General features: G+C 42.8%; 1 protein-coding gene, 1 long non-coding RNA gene and 1 other non-coding gene across 3 annotated transcripts in view; 2 read left to right on the forward strand and 1 right to left on the reverse strand.

Moving 5' to 3' along the window:
• B4GALNT2 (beta-1,4-N-acetyl-galactosaminyltransferase 2 (SID blood group)) overlaps positions 1–8,482 on the forward strand; it is a 49,897-nt gene extending 41,415 nt beyond the window's left edge. The window contains exons 8-11 of the mRNA XM_010960553.3: positions 2,313–2,500; positions 3,254–3,394; positions 5,208–5,427; positions 5,993–8,482. Coding sequence (XP_010958855.1) covers positions 2,313–2,500; positions 3,254–3,394; positions 5,208–5,427; positions 5,993–6,198 — 755 coding nt within the window. The 3' untranslated portion in view covers positions 6,199–8,482. The remainder of the gene's footprint in view (positions 1–2,312; positions 2,501–3,253; positions 3,395–5,207; positions 5,428–5,992) is intronic.
• On the reverse strand, positions 823–20,914 carry LOC123618424 (uncharacterized). Its single transcript, XR_006726867.2, has 2 exons — positions 20,336–20,914; positions 823–1,036 (listed from the first exon to the last, which is right to left on the reverse strand). It is a non-coding gene; the product is annotated as an uncharacterized LOC123618424 (long non-coding RNA).
• TRNAQ-UUG (transfer RNA glutamine (anticodon UUG)) lies at positions 20,609–20,680 on the forward strand. Its single transcript has one exon. It is a non-coding gene; the product is annotated as a tRNA-Gln (tRNA).
• Positions 20,915–21,072: the final 158 nt, after the last annotated feature.

Below are 21,072 nucleotides of genomic sequence, written 5' to 3' on the forward strand. Positions count from 1 at the left end.
TGGGGTCCCTGTCCTATAATGATATTGGCATCACTGAAGAGCCAGTTTCTGGGCCTGAGGGTGTCTTGGCACAGAACTTGGCTGTGAAGTGGTATCATCTCTGCATCCAGAGGTGTGTGCAGGAGTGATAGCTGTTTTCGGTTCCTTGCCCAGCAGGTAGTATGTGGTGAGAAACAGAGGGAGTGCAACTGACCCAGTCCATGGCTTCTAGCAACAAGCCTGGCTGTGGACCCACACACCCTATGAGACACTTTTATCCCATTAACCCTCAGGCTCAGCCTCCCAGCCTCCTCTGCTGTTCTGACCCCAGACTGCAGCAGGCCCAGCTCCGGTTCTGCTCACTGCTTTTGATATCTGTTCCTTGGAAGAAATGTTGTCTATTTTTGAACATTGCTATATCTTTGCATTTTTCTTTATCATTGCTATGTGTTTGGAACAATAAGGAATCTCAAAGCACAATGCTAAGTAGGCTGGGAGTCCCCTACCTTGACCATCTCCTATGATGATTCGTACCCCTGATTCTCTTTTTTTATATATAATTTTTATTGTTCTTTTAAAATTTTTTTAATCGAGGTACTGGGTTTTGAACCCAGGACCTCCTGCCTGCTAAGCATGCGAACTGCCACCGAGCTATACCCACCCCCCACCCCTCTTTACTATAACAAAAGAACCAAACTTGTCATGTGGCCTAAGAAGAGAAAGGGGAAGAGAGGATTCACTGGACATGCTCTTGAACATGATTTACTTGATTCTGTTACCAGGCCCTTTCCAGATTCTTGGACAGCCAGTACTACAGAACTGAATTCCACTTCCATGAGACTCTTAGGCAAGCAAAACTTTTTATTCAAATAGATGGCTTGTGCACAAGGGAGAAGACAGGAAAAAAGGGCCAGCTCCCAGAGTAGAAAGGGCGAATTGCTTTTGTAACAAAAAGGAGGGTTTGTCTCATGATCACTGATAATTTCCAGAAATCCTCAAACTTTTTTGATCAGCTGCAGGTGGCTCCATTGTTGGCTCTCAGGAATAGGCAGTGCTTCTGTGGAGGGAAAGAAAGGCATGAGAATTCTCTGCGAGAAAGCACAGGAACAGGTAAAATTGATAGTTGAGCTTCTTGTCTTGTGACAACTAGGTATACTCATTCGTGTGAGAGGTGAAGTTAATCTTTCATTCTTGTGAGCCTGGCTTTTTATCTCTGGGACTCAGGCCCCCAGGGTCTTTCTACTTTAGCTTGAAAGGCCTGTTTTGCCAAGGCCTTCCCCAGGTCCTTTTCCAAAATAGCTGTACTCTTGTCTTCCTGTCTCATTTCTACTAATATCTCTCCCCTCGCTCTCAGACCTAGGAGGTGCTGGGTAATGGTGCAACATTTATTAAAAAAGAGATTCAGGGAGGGGAGGGCATACCTCAGAGGTAGAGTGTGTGCTTAGCATGCTCAAGGTCCTGGGTTCAATCCCCAGTACCTCTATTTAAAAAAAAAAAAAAAAAAAGAGGTTCTGGAATGACTTCTGATTTCTGTCTTTCTAAGAGAGTGGCTCTGCCATGGGGTTCCGGAGCACTCACCCACAAACAATAGGTGGAGTTGTGGCTTCAGTGTGCACTAACCCCAGCTGACCCCACCGCACCCCACGTCCCATGTGCCCCATCAGCTGCTGTGGCACCATTCCCTGGCTTGAACCCCCAAACACACCAGCTGCTACAATTGTTTCAGCCTAGGGTCTTTTCCATAGAAAAGCTGTCCTTTCTCCAACCTTTTCTGTAAATCACACACCTTAAGACCCACAATCTGGTCTAGCCCTTCTGATCTCCAGGTGGACCTGTTTCCACTGGCATCTCCCCAAGGATAAAGACCAGGCAGCCTCCCTCTGTAGGAGTGTGGCTGATGATAAGGCATGTTGAGTCCTTTAGAACTTGTCTCCTCTTCCTGGGCTCCGTGACCCTCCCTATTAAACCCCTTGAGGGGCAAAGCTCTGTGCATCTCAAAGCCTAGTACCAACATGAAGGCAGGGTGCAAACCAAGTGCAGACAGGCAAGCATAAAATAAAGCATCCAGGTAGACAGTAAGAAACAGCAGTGTGGAGCCAACAGAACCAGGAAAGAGGCTCTAGAATAGAAGACATAACATTTAAACAAATTGGGTATGTTTTAAACATATTTATTTTCTAATCCAACTAACAAACACCAACTGTGTACAAGAGGGATGAGGTCCACAAACACTTGAGAGGTCGTGGCATAAAAAGAAACCCCCAGAATGATGCAACTCAAGATAGTGAGGCTTCCCAAAGACAGAGCTCTAACCTCCACCCTTTCTTGCCCAGAGAGGAAGCTCAGAGACCTGGTGACTGTTGCCACCAAAACTTTCCTCCGTCCCCACAAGCTCAAGACCATGATCCAGAGCATTCGCCAGTATTACCCAGACTTGACCGTGATCGTGGCTGATGACAGCAAGGAGCCCCTGAAAATTAATGACAACCACGTGGAGTATTACACCATGCCCTTTGGAAAGGTACGTCCCTCCCAGATGGGGAGACACCTGGGTCCTGGGACAAGAGGGCCCCAGAGTCCCATTCTATCCTGGATGGGGCTGCTTCAGTGGCCTTCCCAAGGCAGCAGGATCTGGGCGTGGTTAGGGGTAGGACCCTCCTCTGAGTCCCCTTGCTCACTCCCAATTCACAGAGAAATCGGGTCACTCTCCCTTTTCCCGTGTTAACGGGGTAGGTAACCCACCTTTCCTCACACTTGATGTAGAAATTGACTGAGGTCTTCCTAAGTGACTTGAGGTGTCTGACATTCTCAGGTTTCCTGATGTGCAGATCCAGTAGCAGAGGAACCTCTCATCCCTATGATTCCACACTCGCTGGCGTGTGTCTCTCTCTTCCCCACACACCTTCCTTAAAGCCCACACAGAAGGAAATGGATATTATACATTCCAGAGTGTCCCATCCCCCCACATCTTCCAGGCAACAGGAGGGGAAATGGAAGGAAAACCACAAAGACTGTCACGTGCACAAGGACTTCTATCAGACTATTTTGGCCAGAGGCCAAGGAAGGGCTTTCTAGCCTTTCTTTGTCTCAATCTTTGATCCAGACAGTCACTGTCCTCCTTCCAGTGTCTCTGAGACATGAACTCCCTTTAACCCAGAGGTCCTCAGCCACTGTTTGGGGTGCAGCCTGGCTTTTGGGAACTGAGAAAGCTCCCAGGTGATGCTAATCTGTGGCAGGGCCGGCAACCACGGATCTAACCTCATTCCACTCACAGGGTTGGTTTGCTGGTAGGAACCTGGCCATATCTCAGGTCACCACCAAATACGTTCTCTGGGTGGACGATGACTTTATCTTCAACAACAAGACCAAGATTGAGGTGCTGGTGGATGTCCTGGAGAAAACCGAACTGGACGTGGTAAGGGAGAGTTGCCGGGTCTACCCTACTGCAATCTGACGAGTAAGAGAGGGAAGGGGAGGAGAAGAGAGGAAAGTGTGCGAGGACAGAGATGAGGAGGTGAGTGGGGAGGCTGATGCAGGAGACGAGGCAGTGCAGCCCCAGGGTTGAGCCCATCACACAGGAATCAGATATCAAACATGCAATTCCTTTTTTTTTTTTAAGTGGCAGTTTATTTATTTATTTTTTGCCGGAGAGGGTAGTTAGGCTTGTTCATTTATTTAAGGGAGATACTGGAGACTGAACCAGGGACCTCATGCATGCTAAGCACACACTCTACCACTGAGCTATACCCACCCCTCCAAACGTGTGATTCTCCTTCTGCCTCCATTCTTACTTTTCTTTAAGCAAATCACACACACCCCACCCCCACAAAACTCACCAACATTCTTGTCTTTAAAATGGTGTGTTTATGCGTCAGTTCTAACTTCCTCCCTGGACTGGGATGGGACAAAAGCGAGTGGTGCTCTGGTTCTGCCACACACCATTAAAAAAATGTCAGTGGTGCAAAGGTGTAAAAGCACACATGGCCTTAATAACATTAAAAAAAATAGCAAAACATCAAAAGTCAATCTACATATAGAAAAGGGAAGAAAACGGTGACAAGAGTTAATAATACTGCATTGTGTTCTCGAAATTTCTGAAGATAGCTATACTACACAGAGGGGATGGATTTGTTAATAAGCTTGGGTGAGGTGATCTTTTCACAGTGTATACTGATATCAAAACATCAGGCTGTATAAATTAAAATATATATATAATTTTAATATGTCAAAGATATCTCAATAAAATGGTTAATAATAAAAAAAAGAAAATGGATAAAAAGTAGCATCGTGACCAGTCCTCTCACTCCAGGTGGACAGTTCCCAAAGCATCTGGATTAACTAAGATGTCTCTTAGCTACTCAATCAGTATAGCATAAACAACATAGAAGGTGTACTTCCCGCCTGTGTAAGAATCCAGGCTGGCACTAGACTCTGCTTGCAGGGTCGTCCTGGACCAGATTCCTTCCCCGCTGTTCATGCAGCTTTGTGGTCCTCAGCTGTATGGATGGAAGAGAGTGGAGGACAAGCAGTTTTCTTTTAAGAATGTAATCCTTTTAGAAGCTGCAGACTTCTATCCTAAATTACATCCTTTCAACCAAGACTTAGACACATGGTCAAACCTTGTGAGAGAAGTGGGGAAATTTCATCTTTAGTTGGCTATACCTTAATTTAGTCTCCTTAAAATTCAGAGGGTTCATTTACTAAGAGGAGGAAGGAAAGAACAGGTGATGGGGGACAATGATCAGACTCTGCTGTGCCAGGCTAGATGATTATGACGGTTCAGGAATAGAGGTACTTGTTCGGCCTGTTCTGCCAGGGCTTGAACACACAGATGCACACATCTCCCCTGAGTGTGCGGACGGGCAGCGCATCGAAGTGAGCCAGGAGCAGAGGGTGGAGGAAGACAGCATGAGACAAATGGCTCGCTACAGGGAGTCCACATAGGGACCACTGCACGCGCAGGCTGCCTCTCACCTGCATCCAAATACCCCTCCTCCTGACGGAAGGGAATGAATTGCCTTCTGAAAGGAGTGAGCTTGCTGTAGGGTCCGCGGAGCAGAGAAGTTGTTTGCAGTCTGGGCTGGGTATAAGTGTAATATGACGGGTAGATAGAGAAAGGGCATGATTCTTGTTGTAGCTGAGGTTCAGTCCGGTAAGACTTCCTGGCAGAGGCTCTGTGGATGTTGAGTCTTCTTTCTCTAACATAGATTTCTCTGCCCACCGGCCAGGTAGGCGGCAGCGTGCTTGGAAACGTGTTCCAGTTTAAGCTGTTGCTGGAGCGCGGTGAGAATGGGGACTGTCTCCACCGGAGGTCAGGATTCTTCCGGCCCCTGGACGGCTTCCCCAGCTGCGTGGTGACCAGTGGCGTCGTCAACTTCTTCCTGGCCCACACAGAGCGACTCCAAAGGGTCGGCTTCGACCCCCGCCTGCAGCGGGTGGCTCACTCAGGTGGGGCGGCTGGATGAGTGAGGACGGGCACGTGGGCTGTGGACTGACCTCAGGGGTCTGTTCTTTCCGAGGGAAAGCCGTGTGCCGCTGCTCTCGGGAACTTGTCCTTTCTCCGCAAACCAGGGAGCTCGCGAGCTCTTCACCCTCTCTGACTCCTTGTCTCCCAGAGGCTGTTCCTGCTTCTCTGAGACACCCTTCCCCTTCCTCTCCCTATAGCTGTCCCCTCCCTCTTTTCACACCTTGTCACTGCTCCTCCTTTTCCAGACATCTTTTCCTGTTTAGCTATAGCCGCAGAGCTGCCCCTCTTTCCCCTCTCCTTCCCTTCAGTCCTGGAATCCACGGTTCCGTCCAGTTAGAAGCCCATCTGTGTCTCTCTGCCCATCTCTCTGTATGTCCTTCCAACTCATTAGCCTGGGCAGGTGGCTTCTCATGGGGCTGAACCTCCCCATATCCCCAGGGGTATAATCGGTGTCCCCTCCCTTTAACCCTTCTCCCAGACCTGCAGTAGGACCCTGGGTCTCTGGTGGAAGCTCACATTTCCTTCCCGCACTCTCTCTCCTGGCAGAGTTCTTCATTGATGGGCTCGGGAGCCTGCTTGTGGGGTCATGCTCAAACGTGATTATAGGTCACCAGTCCCGTTCTTCAGTGGTGGACCCAGAGCTGGCAACCCTGGAGAAGACCTACAGCACATACCGGGCCAACACCAAAGGCCAGGTCCAGTTCAAGCTGGCTCTCCACTACTTCAAGAACCATCTGCACTGCTCTACATAAAGGTGTCTGGTCATCAGAAAAGCACTAGGGTGACTGGTTGTGGGTATCTAAAAGAGAGGAATCGGTGGTTAGGCTATCCAAATTTAAACTCCAGATAAGATGAACATTGCAATACTCAGCTAGTGGGTCGGGGAGGTGGGTCTGGCTCAATTACTGGAAATACCAATCAAAAGCTAAGGTCATTAGAAACGGACCAATCACTGATCAGGGCAATGGAGACTGGATTATTACCAATTATTGCCTGCTTTTGTATGATGCTTCGCCATTTATGAAGCATCTGTAAATGCAGTATGTCACATCATCTCATTTCATGTCATAGGAAAGTATATGATGGGTTGGTATCCTTGGTTAAAAAGATGGCTGCTGAGTCCTTGTGGGTTATTTGGTGGAAATGGTATCACAGATCATCTCCAACATCACTGTCATTCACGAATTTTTATTTAGTCCTACCTTGTGAGCTCAAATAATGTGAATATCCCAAGGTCCTTGCCTCGAGGAAGTGGCAGCCTGGTTCAGGTAGGTCCACTAGTAGAATTGGGCGGCCCAGGTCAGAGGCTCGGAGGAGGGAATAAGTCACAAGGGCCTGAGCAGCTGAGGAAGGCTCTGTGGAGTCAGCTCACCGGAGCCTGGCAGATGGCTGGGCTGCAGGCAGTTGGAGGGAGGAGACCACTGAGGTGGTCCACTGTCTGTCAGAACAAAGGTTTCCCTGGCATCAGACTCCCTATCACAAAGACACATTCCAGAGTGCCCAGGATTGAACTTGGACAATGTGCTGAGGTGCTACAATAAACAGGGTAAGTGCAGTGGCAAAGCCACTAAGTTCCAGGGCCTTGAAACCAGTTGCTGACCACTCAAGAGCCATGTCATCTGCAGAGTGGCGCTCTCCGTTATCTTGGGAGTTGGCAGATTCCTCAGCTGCGGCACTAGCTCTGCCTTTTGGTTTCTACTCCTTCCTACTGAAGATGGCCCAGGGTAGTTCTGGGTCTCTGAAAATGTGTCTGTGACATATTAAGGAGACTTCGTGACATATGTTTAGGTGGTCAGAGAATTTGGAAAAATACTGCATGCTGTATCTTCCTCTTGGAAAGTCGCAATTCACATTAGTATATTAAAGGCTCTGAGAAGTCTTGCTGTAAAGAAATTGGGTTAATTCAGCATTTTTCAGATTTGGCTAGAGACTGACAATCATTTTCTATTCTCCCAAACCAGAACTGAGCACATGCCTCATTCCATTGTGTATGTCATAAAGATTCTATTGCAAAAGCTTTTACATCTTTAACTGATATGCAAAATCATTTCATGCAATAGTTCATGCATTTTATGTACAATAACCACAGCTATATAGGAGGATGATGTTGGATTGCTCCATTCAGTAGATGCAGGCAAAGAGCCCCTACCTGGGTCCTGTGCTTTAGAGAACTCTGCATATCACAGACATATGTATATACTTCAAAAATAAACAAATCACAGAAGAGATCAGATTTGTGATTACCAGAGGTGGTGGGTAGGGGAAAGGGAAATTGGATGACAGTGGTAAATAGTTACAAACTTCTAGTTATCAGATAAATAAGTACTGGGGATGTAATGTACAACATGATAAATGTAATTAACACTGCTATGTGTTATATATGAAAGTGGTTACGGGAGTAAATCCTAAGAGTTCTCATCACAAGGAAATAGTTTTTGTCTATTTCTTTAATTTTGTGTCTATATGAGATGATAGATGTTCACAGAACTTACTATGATAATCATTTTATGATGTATATAAGTCAAATCATTCTGGTCTCCATCTTAAACTTCTACAGTGCTGCAGGTCAATTATATCTCAATAAAACTGGAGGGAAAAAATAAACACAAGTATTTACTGATGAACATTTGGGCATCTCTGTCACTCAGCACTAGGATATAACCTGTTTCCCTAAATACCCACTTTGGGGACGAAACGCTGCTCAGACCCTAGGGAAATGCTTCTCCATACCTCTTGCCTTACGTTCTCGAAAGACAATTGCATATAAATGCACTGAACCTTTGTGGACAGTGTTTTGGGATGCCAGTAAGATTTGAGCTGCAAAATGCTTAGGGAAAAGAAAAAGACACATTTTAAACTTGGTCAAATTCTTCCTCTCAGATAACATAAATAGCAACAGAGTCTTGCCTATTACCCAGTGTCTATTTTCTTGCCTTTCAATTCATGGTTCTAAAAGTACTAGAAAATTAATGTGGTGTTCACAAGAATTGCATATTTAAAAATAATAAACAATTTTTATCGCTCTTTAATTTTTCACACACGTAGTTCTGGATTTATCATGCTTGAAGTGCGATATCAATTCTTTACATTGGGTATAAAGTGGCTATTGAATGCTAAAATGGTAATAATTTTATTTTTTATAAAAATATTTGATGACTTAAATTTTCAAAGACTTGTTTAAATTAAGTACAAAACATTTTTTAGTTTGCTTTACATAGCATACAACATAGCTTTACAACATTTTTTAATTTTGCTTTTATAAAGATATATTTGTCAAAGTAAGAGAATAGAATATTTATTTTAATAGTTTGCTGGCTTCAGTTATTATAGCTTTTAAATATTTAAATATATAAAAATAGTTAAAATACAAATAAAATATTTAAATGTTTAGAAAAATATTTAATTTGTTCCAAAAAAGAAATGCCTGTCTCCCAATGAATTACTCACATTCTTTAAAAAATTTTTTTTTAAAAACTTATTTGGTTTTTTCACTTTTATTGTGGGGGGTGATTAGGTTTATTTATTTTTTTATTTAATGGAAGTACCCAATGGATTGAACATAGGACCTCGTGCATGCTAGGCAGACACTCTACACTGAGCTATACCCCGCTCCCCTGTTGCTGACATTCCCGCTACAGGGAGATATGTATGCTTTCATGCTACTCAGCATTCTCCAACGACCCCCCAGCAGGGAGTCCTGATGTGCTGTAGTTATCATCGGTAGGTTCCAGGAACATCCCCTTCTCTGTCCCACAATCTGGAACCTTTTCCTCCAGCAGGGAGGAGTAGTTAAAATGGAGCTCTTGTAGGATGTCTGCCTAAAACGTGAGCCAATTTTCCAGGAATTCTTCTCCAGAAATAGATCCACCACCCAGAGAGTGGAGGACCCCACGCCCTGGTCAAAATATATTGGACCAAGAGAAGCAGGCTCCTGAACCAATAGCCAAGTGGACTGTCTCTCTTGGAATTGGAACTGGGCCTTCGATCATCAAGCGGGGCTCTGTGGGTGTCTGGACCTCAGACCTCATGCTCAGGAGCAGTGGAGCAGCCCCTTTCCGCCGGTCTGCAGCAAGACAAGGATTCGATGTAAGCACAAAGAGGAGCTGAAATGAGAGACTCCTGACAGCCTTCTGGTTCTTTCCTGAGGTCTGGCTACAGTCCTGCCCTAGGGTTTTGTGAAACACTATACCCTTATCATTCTCCTTTTTCACTTAACCTAATTTGAGTTGGTTCCTGTGACTTATAAGCAAAGTGCCCTAAATAATACAACTATTCTGTATGTCTGTGTGTTTTCAAAACAGAAAGGCATAAATGAAAGGTTTTCTCTTTGGGTGGTTTAGAAGCAAAAATTAGGTCATAGACAATAACTGCCACACAGGCCTCCTGCCAGCCTTGAATTTCAGACACATCTAAAAAGCCTGGACCAAACCAAAGGCGAAGTTATCCCTCTAGGACAGTGGCAGCCCTCTGATACTCACACCCTGCTAACTACAAATTCTGGGACAACTTGGTGCAAATAATTGTGTGGGCCTCCAGGGGGCGCTCAAGTCCATTCTCAAGTTTTTCCTCTCCTTACGCCCCATGACCAGGCTCAGGAAAAGACAATTGCCATGACTTTCAGAAAGGAAGAATCTCACTGGCTGCTGGGCTAGTGGCCTTTTTCTTGCATGCAGAGGTGTGTCCATTTCATGTAGCTGAAGTGAAAATGGGACTGGGGTCCGCTTCCTTCTGGACATTCTCTCCCTCTCTTAGGAAGGTCCCTCCCCAACTATTTTTGATTTTTGATAGACCAACAATTTATATATGAAGCCACTACAAAAAAAGTGTATCAGTTAGAGTGCATTTGCCTAAAAGTACCAGAAACTTGACCCAAACTGTCTTAAACTGTTTCATATATAGCTTGAAGCCCAGAGGCGGGACAGGCCACAGGTGTCCCATGACCGACAGGATTCTAAGCCCTGGCAGAGATGGGGGCTTGCTTAGAACATCTGGCACCATCCAGAACCATTCAGGTTCTCTTCAAGAGGAGCCCCCTTGGCCCTTAACTTCTCAATCCTTAACTGCGTGGGCATTAGGCAGAGTGACCTTTCTGAGGCCTATGCATCTATGACTGCCAACTTCCTGTTAGTGGTGTTCGCAAGCCTGGAATGGCCTTAGGAGATAAAACTCACTTGCTGTCATCAGTCAGATTTTTAAGGAAACTGAATTTCCAGTGAGATCTTATTGGCAACTCCTTGAAATGTACAGGTTTTCTGTCCTTTCAGACAACTCTGGACATCTTGTCTAGACATAGACTGAGAAATCCATTCTGGAACCACAGGTCTCTGCACCTGGCCTCCCCGCCGGCACTCAGTTAAGTGGCCTCTGCCTTGATGCTATTCAAAACAGTCATCTAGGTACAGGGAGTCCACCTTTAATCTGCTCTTCCCCTCCAGGTTTTTCCTCTTCATGGGCAGAAAAATGTTTAAAGCATTGCAGTGCAGTAGGCTGGTCTTTTGCTCAGATTGGGCTCCTTCTAAGTCTTCTGTTCCGGTTGGTGCTTTCTCGTGGGGTAGACAATTCAGTTTTTCAAGTCCCGCAAGGCTTCAAATTACAGGACTTCCAGTAAACTTAGATTGCAAGCCAGTCTGAGCAAAACTATAGTACACCTGCTTTAAAACAGGCTGCCTCAGCCTAAAACTTTTCACGGTGACTGTATGAAGTCACTAACACATGCCGAGATCCTGAGGTTTTGCTACCATTTCCTATTCTTGATCTTCTAGTCTTGATAGGCCCACACCAGCAACAATTTCAGGATCACCAGCTTCCCAGGAAGCCACTGCTCTCTACCCCATTTTTTCCACCCAAACCTACATCTAATGACCTGCACAGAAGATTCGTGTCTATATTTGGCTCCTTTATTCAGTCCTTTGCCTGGATGCTCCAGCCAACTTTCTTCCCATCAGCCTCCTTGATCTGACTTCAGACGTGTCTCCCAAATAAAACCTACATTCCCTCATCCATCTTTAAATTTTACCACGTTTTTAAATTATGTAATTGAGTAATCTGTATAACTGCACAAACTCCTCTCCTATCCCACGTGCTTGGAAATATCCCAGATCCCTGCATGCAAAGACACAGAGGCACTAATCCTAAAAGGAAAAGAAACGGATATATTTGACGTGATTAAAGTTAAAACTCTCTGCTAATCAAAAGACACTACTATTAGGAAAGTGAAAACACAAGCCACAGACTGAAAGAAAATACCTCCAGTACAAATATTTGACAAAGAATCCATATATATTAATATATACACCATTCTTATAAATCAGTAAGATTGACAGTTTGTTTTTAAATGGGCAAAATGCTTGAAGTACTTAGAAAAGAAGATATCAAATGGCTAGTGAGCACGTAAAAGATACGTTCAACAGCATTAACCATCAGGGAAATGCAAATTAAAAGCACAGGAGAGGCGGGGGGAGGAGAATAAGTTTGAGCTCTCTGGTGATATTCCAATGAGAACATCAGAGTTAGGGTTATTTGGCTTCTTTAGATTAAACATTTTATCATGTTGTCTCAGCCTGTGTTGAACTATCAGTCTAATGAGAAAATGTTCATTTGTAGTGATGATAGGACAAAATATTTAAAATTATGCCTGTCCCCAAAACAGTGATGATGCGATAGCCACGATCATATGCCATTAAAAGAGAATCTCTTTCTCCTTTTGCCATAGAATACCACATAAGACTTAGAACTTGCTTGATATTAGTGTCTAGTGATTAAAATAAGCATAGGATTAAAATAAGTATAGGATGTCATTCTCTTTTTTTGGATGGAGATAGTTAGGTTTACTTATTTATTTTTAGAGGAGGTACTGGGGATTGAACCCAGGACCTTGTGTATGCTGTGCATGCGCTCTACCACTTGAGCTATACCCTTCCCCTAGGATGTCATTTTCATTTGATAAAATTCCAATAAATTATGTTAAACTATGAGGGGAATATTTTCAAAATAATATAACATTAAGAATTTTTTTTTTAAAAGCACAAGGAGAGATCATTATGTACCTCCCAGAATGGTTGCACTTAAATGACTAACAATAGCACCTATTAGCTAAGATGTGAAGCAACTGGAACGCTCTCGTACGTTGCTGGTGGGACTGTAAAATTGTACAACCACTTTGGAAAGGTGTTTGGCAGTTCTTCACAAACTTAAATGTACACTTATCCTATGACCCAGCAATTCCCTTCCTAAGTGTAGACCTCAGACTAAAAAAGATTTGTGCAGGAATGGTCATAGTAGCTTTACTTATATTAAGCCCAAACTGGAAACAACCCATCAACTGGACAATGGACCAACAAATTGTGGTATGTTCATACAATGGAGTACTTCTCAGCAATGAAAAGCATACATAAAGTGACACAGATGAATCTCAAAAACATTATGTTTAGCAAAAGCCAGACACAAAAGATATTGCAAAACGCTATACTTTAATAATAAGCAGAACTAACTTACGGTGATAGAAACCAGAGTAGTGATTTAGGTAAAGACTGGAAAAAGGCACCAGGGAACTTTCTGGGGTGATGGAAATGCCTTATATCTTAATCTAGGTGGTAATCACACAGCTGTATACATTTGTAAAAAATAATTGATTTCTTCAGCTAAGATGTGTGCATCTTAATATCTCAATAAATAATAATATCTCAATGAAATGCCTTTGAAAAACAATGAGGTATGTTTTATATGTACTGTTATGGAACCATAATCTATACATGGTGCTAAGTAAATAAAATCAGCTGCAGGACAACGTTTTGATTTTTTTTAATAAAAAAGGATTCTGCATATGTACGTACATCTATATAAGGATGAAATATCTCTAGGAGGTCAGTATCAGAAGTTGCCTCTGAGAACAGAAAAAAATTATAGTCAGAAAGTTTTTTATCATTGTTTTCCTTTTATACCTTTTGAATTTTGTATTATGCTCATGTATTATCCATTTAAATATTTTTAACATTTTTATTATGTTAACTGCAAAAGCAGAACATAAAATCATATATATAGTGAGACTGACTATGTAAAAACGCATTGTAAAAAAGGAGCTGAAATACATGCAGTGTTAAAAGTGCTTGTTGGAATTGCAGTTACTTTAAAATCTCCCTTCTACGTTACTGCATTTTCTACATTTTCCATAAATATTTTACCCTTATTTTCTGAAAAGATAAAAAGATACCCTTATTTTCTTAAAAAGAGAAAGTGAAAACATTCAAGAAAAGGATAAAATGTGGATGTTGCCTTGTTCAAAAAAAGTAAGTGGCCAGATTTTCCCTTTAGAGCCTGGGGAATGCCAGGCCCAGAGCAGGGGGCTGGGCATAGGAGTTGGGTGGGGCGAGCTGGAGACTCAGGGTATCACTTGTCACCCTGCACAAGTAGGCACTGGTGGCTTGTCTGACATAACCAGGGCTCCCAGGGCAAAGTAGGGATTTGTGGCAGATATCACCTATCCTGGGTGATGAGGACAGAGAGCAAGGCTGATTGTGTCCCGGCCAAGTGTGAGCAGCCCAGCATGGATCCAAGAAACTCACTGACATAGCCCTGAGAGTGAATATGACTACTTTCCATGTTGACTACTGAAAGCATTATTGTCCCTACTCCACTGTCTATTCGTTTACAGGCTCACAAGGAACTTGGGAGAGTATCTTTAAAGTCCCTAATCCCAGACTTCAACTCTCTTTTCTTAACCCCTGGCCTCATTGTACTTTCCCCCTGCCCCAGTTCAGCCCTCAGTCACGGGTCGCACAGCTGAAGCCACACTAACCCCACCTCCGGCAGAGACCTGGATACCCCGCATGCCTCAGGATCCACCTTGCAGAGGCTGGAGAGTCTGTTCTCAAAGACATCATAGGATGCCGTCTTTGGGATATCATGAGCGGTGGATTTATTTTAAAAGAAACTAGTTATGCTGGGGCAAGGAGATTACATATTGTCTCCATCATCTCTGTTATCATTTTAAGAAATAAAAAAAAAAAAGAAGAAGAAAAAACAAAGAAAAGGTGGGGGGAAGGGTATAGCTCAGTCGTAAAGCACATGCTTAGCATGCATGAGGTCCTGGGTTCAATTCCCAGTACCTCCATTAAAAAAAAAAATGAATGTGACATTAAAGGGTCTCAACACAAAACTGGAATATTGTTTCTTCCTCCTAAGTTCTCCTGTGTCCTCTTGGGGGGTTCAGTGAACACGCTTGGAAAGGCACCATTCAAAGATAAGCAAGTCCCAGGCCCTGACCCCCAAGGAATTCACAGCCCAACCAAGGCAGAAAGGGAGGGAAGATGGGAGACTGAGCCCCAGAATTCAATTTCTTATGATTCCAGTGAGTAATGACGAAAGCTGTAAGGGAGATGATCCTTTTACGATCCTTGAGGAATGCACGCATGGGGGATTTCATTTGGGCTGGTGAGATTATTTTCAAGCCGAGAAGGAAGGTGGAGGGACCTGCAAAGGAAGAACTAGGGAGTGGGAGTAGGGAGAATGGGGGTAGGAAGGTAGTCATGCCTTCTCCCTCACACTGCACGGGGGAGCTATGTCTCACACACATTCAAAGGATATAATCATCACCCTTTAGGATTTCTACAGTAGCTTTTGTAAAATTAATTTCAATACACTCTAGCTGATACAGAGTCTTGTAAGAAGGAAATGGGAAAGCTGAGGTCCAGAGATGCTAAAGTCATTCGATGCTGTGTCAACTTGATATTAAGTCACTCCAGCCTTAAGGGACACACTTATCTCACCACAGAAGGTGAAGGGGAGTTTGGTTCATTCCTCAAAATGGAAAATTGTTAGTGTTTCTTTTGACAATATACAAGAGTTGTAAACGATTTTTCCAAGCAATACAAAAACACGCCTTCCTAAGTTTACTCCTGGGAGGTAACTGTCATCAACAGACCTTTTTGGGTTTCAGCTAAGCAGGTTCTTGATTATATGCAACAGAAATGGACTCTGGGTACCTTATGTAAGAAAGGGACATATTGGAAGGGTGGCATATGGCTCACAGCACCAGAGGGAAAGCAAACTCAGAAAGACCAGCAAGAATGAAAGGAAACTAGGCAACCCAGCCAAAGTCAGGATCCTGGATAGTCTGGTTAGGATGTCACTTCTGCTGCCTATGGACATGGCATGGCTGCCATCACTGCTCTCTGAGACTTCGGATGTCACAGCCACCACCAGCAGCAGACTGAGTTCTAAAATGTTCCCGCTTCAGTCCAAAGAGGGAATTTCATAGTGAGACAAGCCTTCCTCAAAAAAGAAAAACAATCTCAAATAAACAACCTAACCTACCACCTGAAAGAATTAGAAAAAGAAGAATAAACAAAACCTAAAGTCAGCAGAAGGAAAGAAATAATAAAGATCAGGGAGGAAAGAAATAAAATAGAGATTTTAAAAAATAATAGAAAAAATCAATCAAACCAAGAGCTGTTTTTTTAAAAAAGTAGACAAAATTGACAAAACTCTGGCCAGGCTTACCGAGAGGAAAAGAGACAGCACACATATAAACAACATAAGAAATGAAAATAGAGAGATTACAACCAACACCAAATAAATACAAAAAAATCATAAGAGAATACTATGAACAACTATATGGCAATAAATTGGACAAGTTTCTAGAAACATAAAGTCCACCAAAACTGAATCAAGAAATGGATCATTTGAACAGGCCAATCACTAGAAGTGCAATAGAATCAGCAATAAAAAACCTCCCTGCAAACAAAAGTCCAGGATCAGATGCTTCACTGTGAGTTCTATCAAACATACAAAGAAGAGCTCATACCAATCCTTCTCAAATTCTTCCAGAAGATTGAAGAGGAGGGAACACTCCCAAACTCATTCTATGAAGCCACCATCACTCTGATACCAAAGCCAAAGACACTGCCAAAAAAGAAAGCTATAGGCCAATATCATTGATAAACACAGATGCAAAAATCTCAACAAAATATTAGCAAACAGAATCCAACAACACATAAAAAAGATCATACACTGTGATCAAGTTGAATTCATCCCAGGGAAACAAGGATGGTTCAACATAATCAATCAAGGTGATACACCACATCAACAAGAGAAAGACCAAAAATCACATGATCATCTCAATAGATGCAGAAAAAGCATTTGATTAAGTTCAATATCCATTTAGGATAAAAACTCTTACCAAAGTGGGTATAGAGGGAACATACCTCAACATAATAACAGCTATTTATGACAAACCTACAGCCAGCATAATACTCAATGGTGAAAAGCTGAAAGCCTTCCCCCTAAAATCTGGGGCATGCCAGACAAGGATGCCTACTGTAACCATTTCCACTCAATATAGTATTGGAAGTCCTAGCCATAGCAATTAGACAAGAAAAATAAATAAAAGGAATCCAAATTGGAAGAGAAGAGGTAAAATTGCCATTATATGTGGATGACATGATACTCTATATGGAAAATGCTAAAGACTCCACACAAAAACTACTAGAGCTAATAAAAGAATTCGGCAAGGTAGCAGGGTACAAGATTAACATACAGAAATCAGTGGCAGTTTACACTAACAATAAATCAACAGGAAAAGAAAGTAAAGAAACTATCCCTTTTAAAATTGCATCCAAAAAAGTAAAATACTTAGGAATAAATCTGACCAAGGAAGGGAAAGACTTATATGCAGAGAACTACAAAACATTGACTAAGGAAATTAAAGATGACTTAAAGAAATGGAAGGATATCCCATGTTCTTGGATTGGAAGAATTAATATTGTTAAAATGGCCATATGACTCAAAGCAATCTCCAGATTTAATGTCATCCCTATCAAATTACCAGGACATTTTCCACAGAATTAGAACAAATAATCCTAAAATTTATATGGGATCACAAAAGACCTAGAATTGCCACAGCATTACTGAAGGAAAAGGATGAAGCTGGAGGAATAACCCTCCCAGACTTCAAACAATACTACAGAGCTACAGTAATCAAAACAGCATGGGAAGGGTACAAAAACAGACATATGGATCAATGGAACAGAATAGAGAGACCAGAAATAAATAACCACAAACTTTTGGTCAATTAATCTTTGACAAAGGAGGCAAGAACATACAATGGAGTAAAGACAGTCTCTTCAGCAACTGGTGTTGGGAAGACCGGACAGCTGCATGTAAATCAATGAAGGTAAAATACTCCTTCACACCATACACAAAAATAAACTCAAAATGGATTAAAGACTTAAACACAAGACAAGACACAGTAAACCTCTTAGAAGAACACATAGGCAAAACACTACCCGACATAAATATCAGTAATGTTCTCCTTGGGCAATCTACCCAAGCAATAGAAATAAATGCAAAAATAAACAAATGAGACCTAATTAAACTTATAAGCTTTTGCACAGCAAAGAAAACCATAAGCAAAACAAAAAGACAACCTATGGAATGGGAGAAAATATTTGCAAAAGATAAGACTGACTAGGACTTAATTTCCAGAATATATAAACAGCTCATACAACTTAATAAGAAAAAACAAACAACCCAATCCAAAAATGGGCAGAAGACCTAAACAAGCAATTCTCCAAGGAAGACATACAAATGGCCAATAGGCACAAGGAAAAATGCTCAGTATTGTTAATTATCAGAGAAATGTAAATCAAAACTACAATGAGGTATCACCTTACACCAGTCAGAAAGGCCATCATTCAAAAGTCCACAAATAATAAATGCTGGAGAGGGTTTGGAGAAAAGGGAACCCTTCTACACTATAGATGGTAATGTAGTCTGGTGCAGCCTTTATGGAAAACAGTATGGAGATTCCTCAAAAGACTAAAAATAGACTTACCTTATGACCCAGCAATCCCACTCCTGGGCATATATCCAGAGGGAACCTTAATTCAAAAAATACATGCACCCCAATGTTCATAGCAGCACTATTTACAATAACCAAGACATGGAAACAACCTAAATGTCCATTGACAGATGACTGGATAAAGAAGATGTGGTATATTTATACAATGGAATATTACTCAGCCATAAAAAATAATAAAATAATGCCATTTGCAGAAACATGGATATCCCTGGAGAATGTCATTCTAAGTGAAGTAAGCCAGAAAAATACCGTATGGTATCACTTATATGTGGAATCTAAAAAAAAAAGACAAATGAACTTATTTACAAAACAGAGACAGTCTCACAGACAGAAAACAAACTTATGGTTACCGGGGAAGTAGAGGGTGGGAAGGGATAAACTGGGAATTTGAGATTTGCAGATACTAACTACTATATATAAAATAGATACACAACAAGTTTATACTGTACAGCACAGGGAACTATATTCAATATCTTGTAGTAACTTATGGTTAAAAAGAATATGAAAACAAATACATGTATGTCCCTATATGACTGAAGCATTGTGCTGTACACCAGAAATCCACACAACATTGTAAACTGACTATACTTCAATAAATATGTATATGTGTGTAAGCACTTAGCAAAAAAGCATATAATACTTTCTGTTGTTAGTCTCCTTTGATTTCTATTTGTATTATATTATAGACAGAGAAGATAGTTTCAGCCTGATGCTAATTCTTATTTATTGAACTTCCTTTTAGGACTTGGTACCTAGTCCAAGTGACTTTAAAATAACATGTATTCTCTAATAAGCCAACAAGCTTATTAATTGTGTTCAAATCTGTGTTCTTTTAACAGTGTCTGTGGATCTATACGTTTATGGGGGGAAATGAGTATGTTCCTATACTACTGAAGTATTGCGCTGTACACCAGAAGCTGACACAATATTGTAAATTGACTATACTTCAATAAAAATATATTTAAAAAAAGAAAAGCTCAGCCTCACTAGAGGAAAATGCAAACTAAAAAAAAGAAGAAGAAACAAGCAAACAAACAAACAAACAAAATGTTCCTGCTTCTAGATTCTAAGTCCAATTAGCCAAGCTAAGGACATCCACGTTCACACTGGCTGCCAGTTGTCTGTCTTGGAGCATAGCTCTGCTGTCACCCAGACCTATACAATGTTGAATCCTTCAAGAAAAGGAGTCAATCAGATGGCCCAGGGTAAATAAATGGTAAATATCTATTACATGTGTATTCAACTTTTCTGTTTGTATATAAGTGAGATTTTATTATACCTACCAATTGGTAAGTAGGTTTTTGTTTCGGTTTTGGTTTATTTTGTTTAGGCCAGTGTATCTTCTCATGTCAATACAACAATTTATCCCCTAAATTCCTGCACAGTATTTATTATATAGATATTGTCAATACTTATTTAATCGATTTTCACTGATGGACATTAATTTCTATTCTTTATTCTTATAAACCACACAGCTGAGAACATTCTTGAACCTTGGCACTCGTCCTAGTTGTCCCTTTTGGATAAAGTTCCAAGAATGAAATTCCTGAGCAAACGGCACATAAAATTTTATCTGTCGCCGGACCGACCAGAATAAACATTAGACATTTACACGCTCACTAAATCTTATGAGAAAGTCCTAAAGGGATTGTAAGGGACTGTCCCTTTCGCTGATCTGATTCTAACCTAGATAGTTAAAAAGCAATCATCCACCAGGTAGATTTCGAAGTAGAACACAGAAATGGAAGCGAAACGTTTCGCGCGGATGGCTTAAACCACGTGGAACACCAGAATCGGGTGGGGCCCATGCCCCAGAGGGGATTCGCACCTGGGGTCCCTGAGCCTTGAACCACTGTCTTTCCACTCACAGGTTTACTTCCCTCTCCGCTCGGCCAGAACCACCTTTCTGGAAGACACTGTGTAGATAAATAAATAAGCAAGTACGAAGCGCCCAGCCTCCTGCTCGAGGGCTGGGGGATCGGAGCCGGACTTCTCCCGCCCAGTATCTCTGGCCGCGCCCCGCTGAGACCCACCGTGCCTGCCGGCAGCCCTCCGGGCTTCTCCCAGACACGGTGAGGAGAGTAGGAAAAGAGGCAGCGAAGATGATACCCCGGGGCCAGGATCGTCTGGAACTCCGGGGACGCAGAAGCTCTCGCTGCTCCGCTCCCGCTCGCCCGGGCAGCCCGCGGCCGAGAGCCCAGGGTCCGGGCCCAATAGATCCGGCATCCACCACCGTCTTCGAAAGGCAGCGCGGCGCTTCCGCTATGTGGCTTGAGAAGGCTCCTGGCCGCATAGAGCAGCCAGCCGGTCCCATGGTGTAATGGTTAGCACTCTGGACTTTGAATCCAGCGATCCGAGTTCAAATCTCGGTGGGACCTCTCCCAACCTTTTGGTTCTACAATCCCTGTTTTGGGGTTGTCCCTGGCGGCAGCGGCTACCTCGGGTTGATCAGTTGCCCCGGTGACCTACCAGACCGCGGTTTAGGGTCCCTCCCCTTCTTTCAAGATGCTTTCAGTTCGCGGCCGACCTGCGGGTCGCAGTGCGCGTGCGCGAGAGTCGAGACAGCCCTGTGTGTCTGAGAGTTGGAAGTTTTCACCCTGGAGGGGACCCCCAAGGGAGCTCGAGGATCTTGCTGCGCGAGGGGAACAATGGCAGTCTTCGGGTCTAGGAGACTTCCCCTCCCCGAAATCTGCCAGGAATCCTTCTAACAGTTTGCTAATGTGCAGAGTGCCAAACATTTCTGCTCTGGAATCCGGGAACCAAATGGCCC

This window comes from Camelus bactrianus, chromosome 16, assembly GCF_048773025.1.
Source record: "Camelus bactrianus isolate YW-2024 breed Bactrian camel chromosome 16, ASM4877302v1, whole genome shotgun sequence".
Lineage (NCBI taxonomy): Eukaryota > Metazoa > Chordata > Mammalia > Artiodactyla > Camelidae > Camelus > Camelus bactrianus.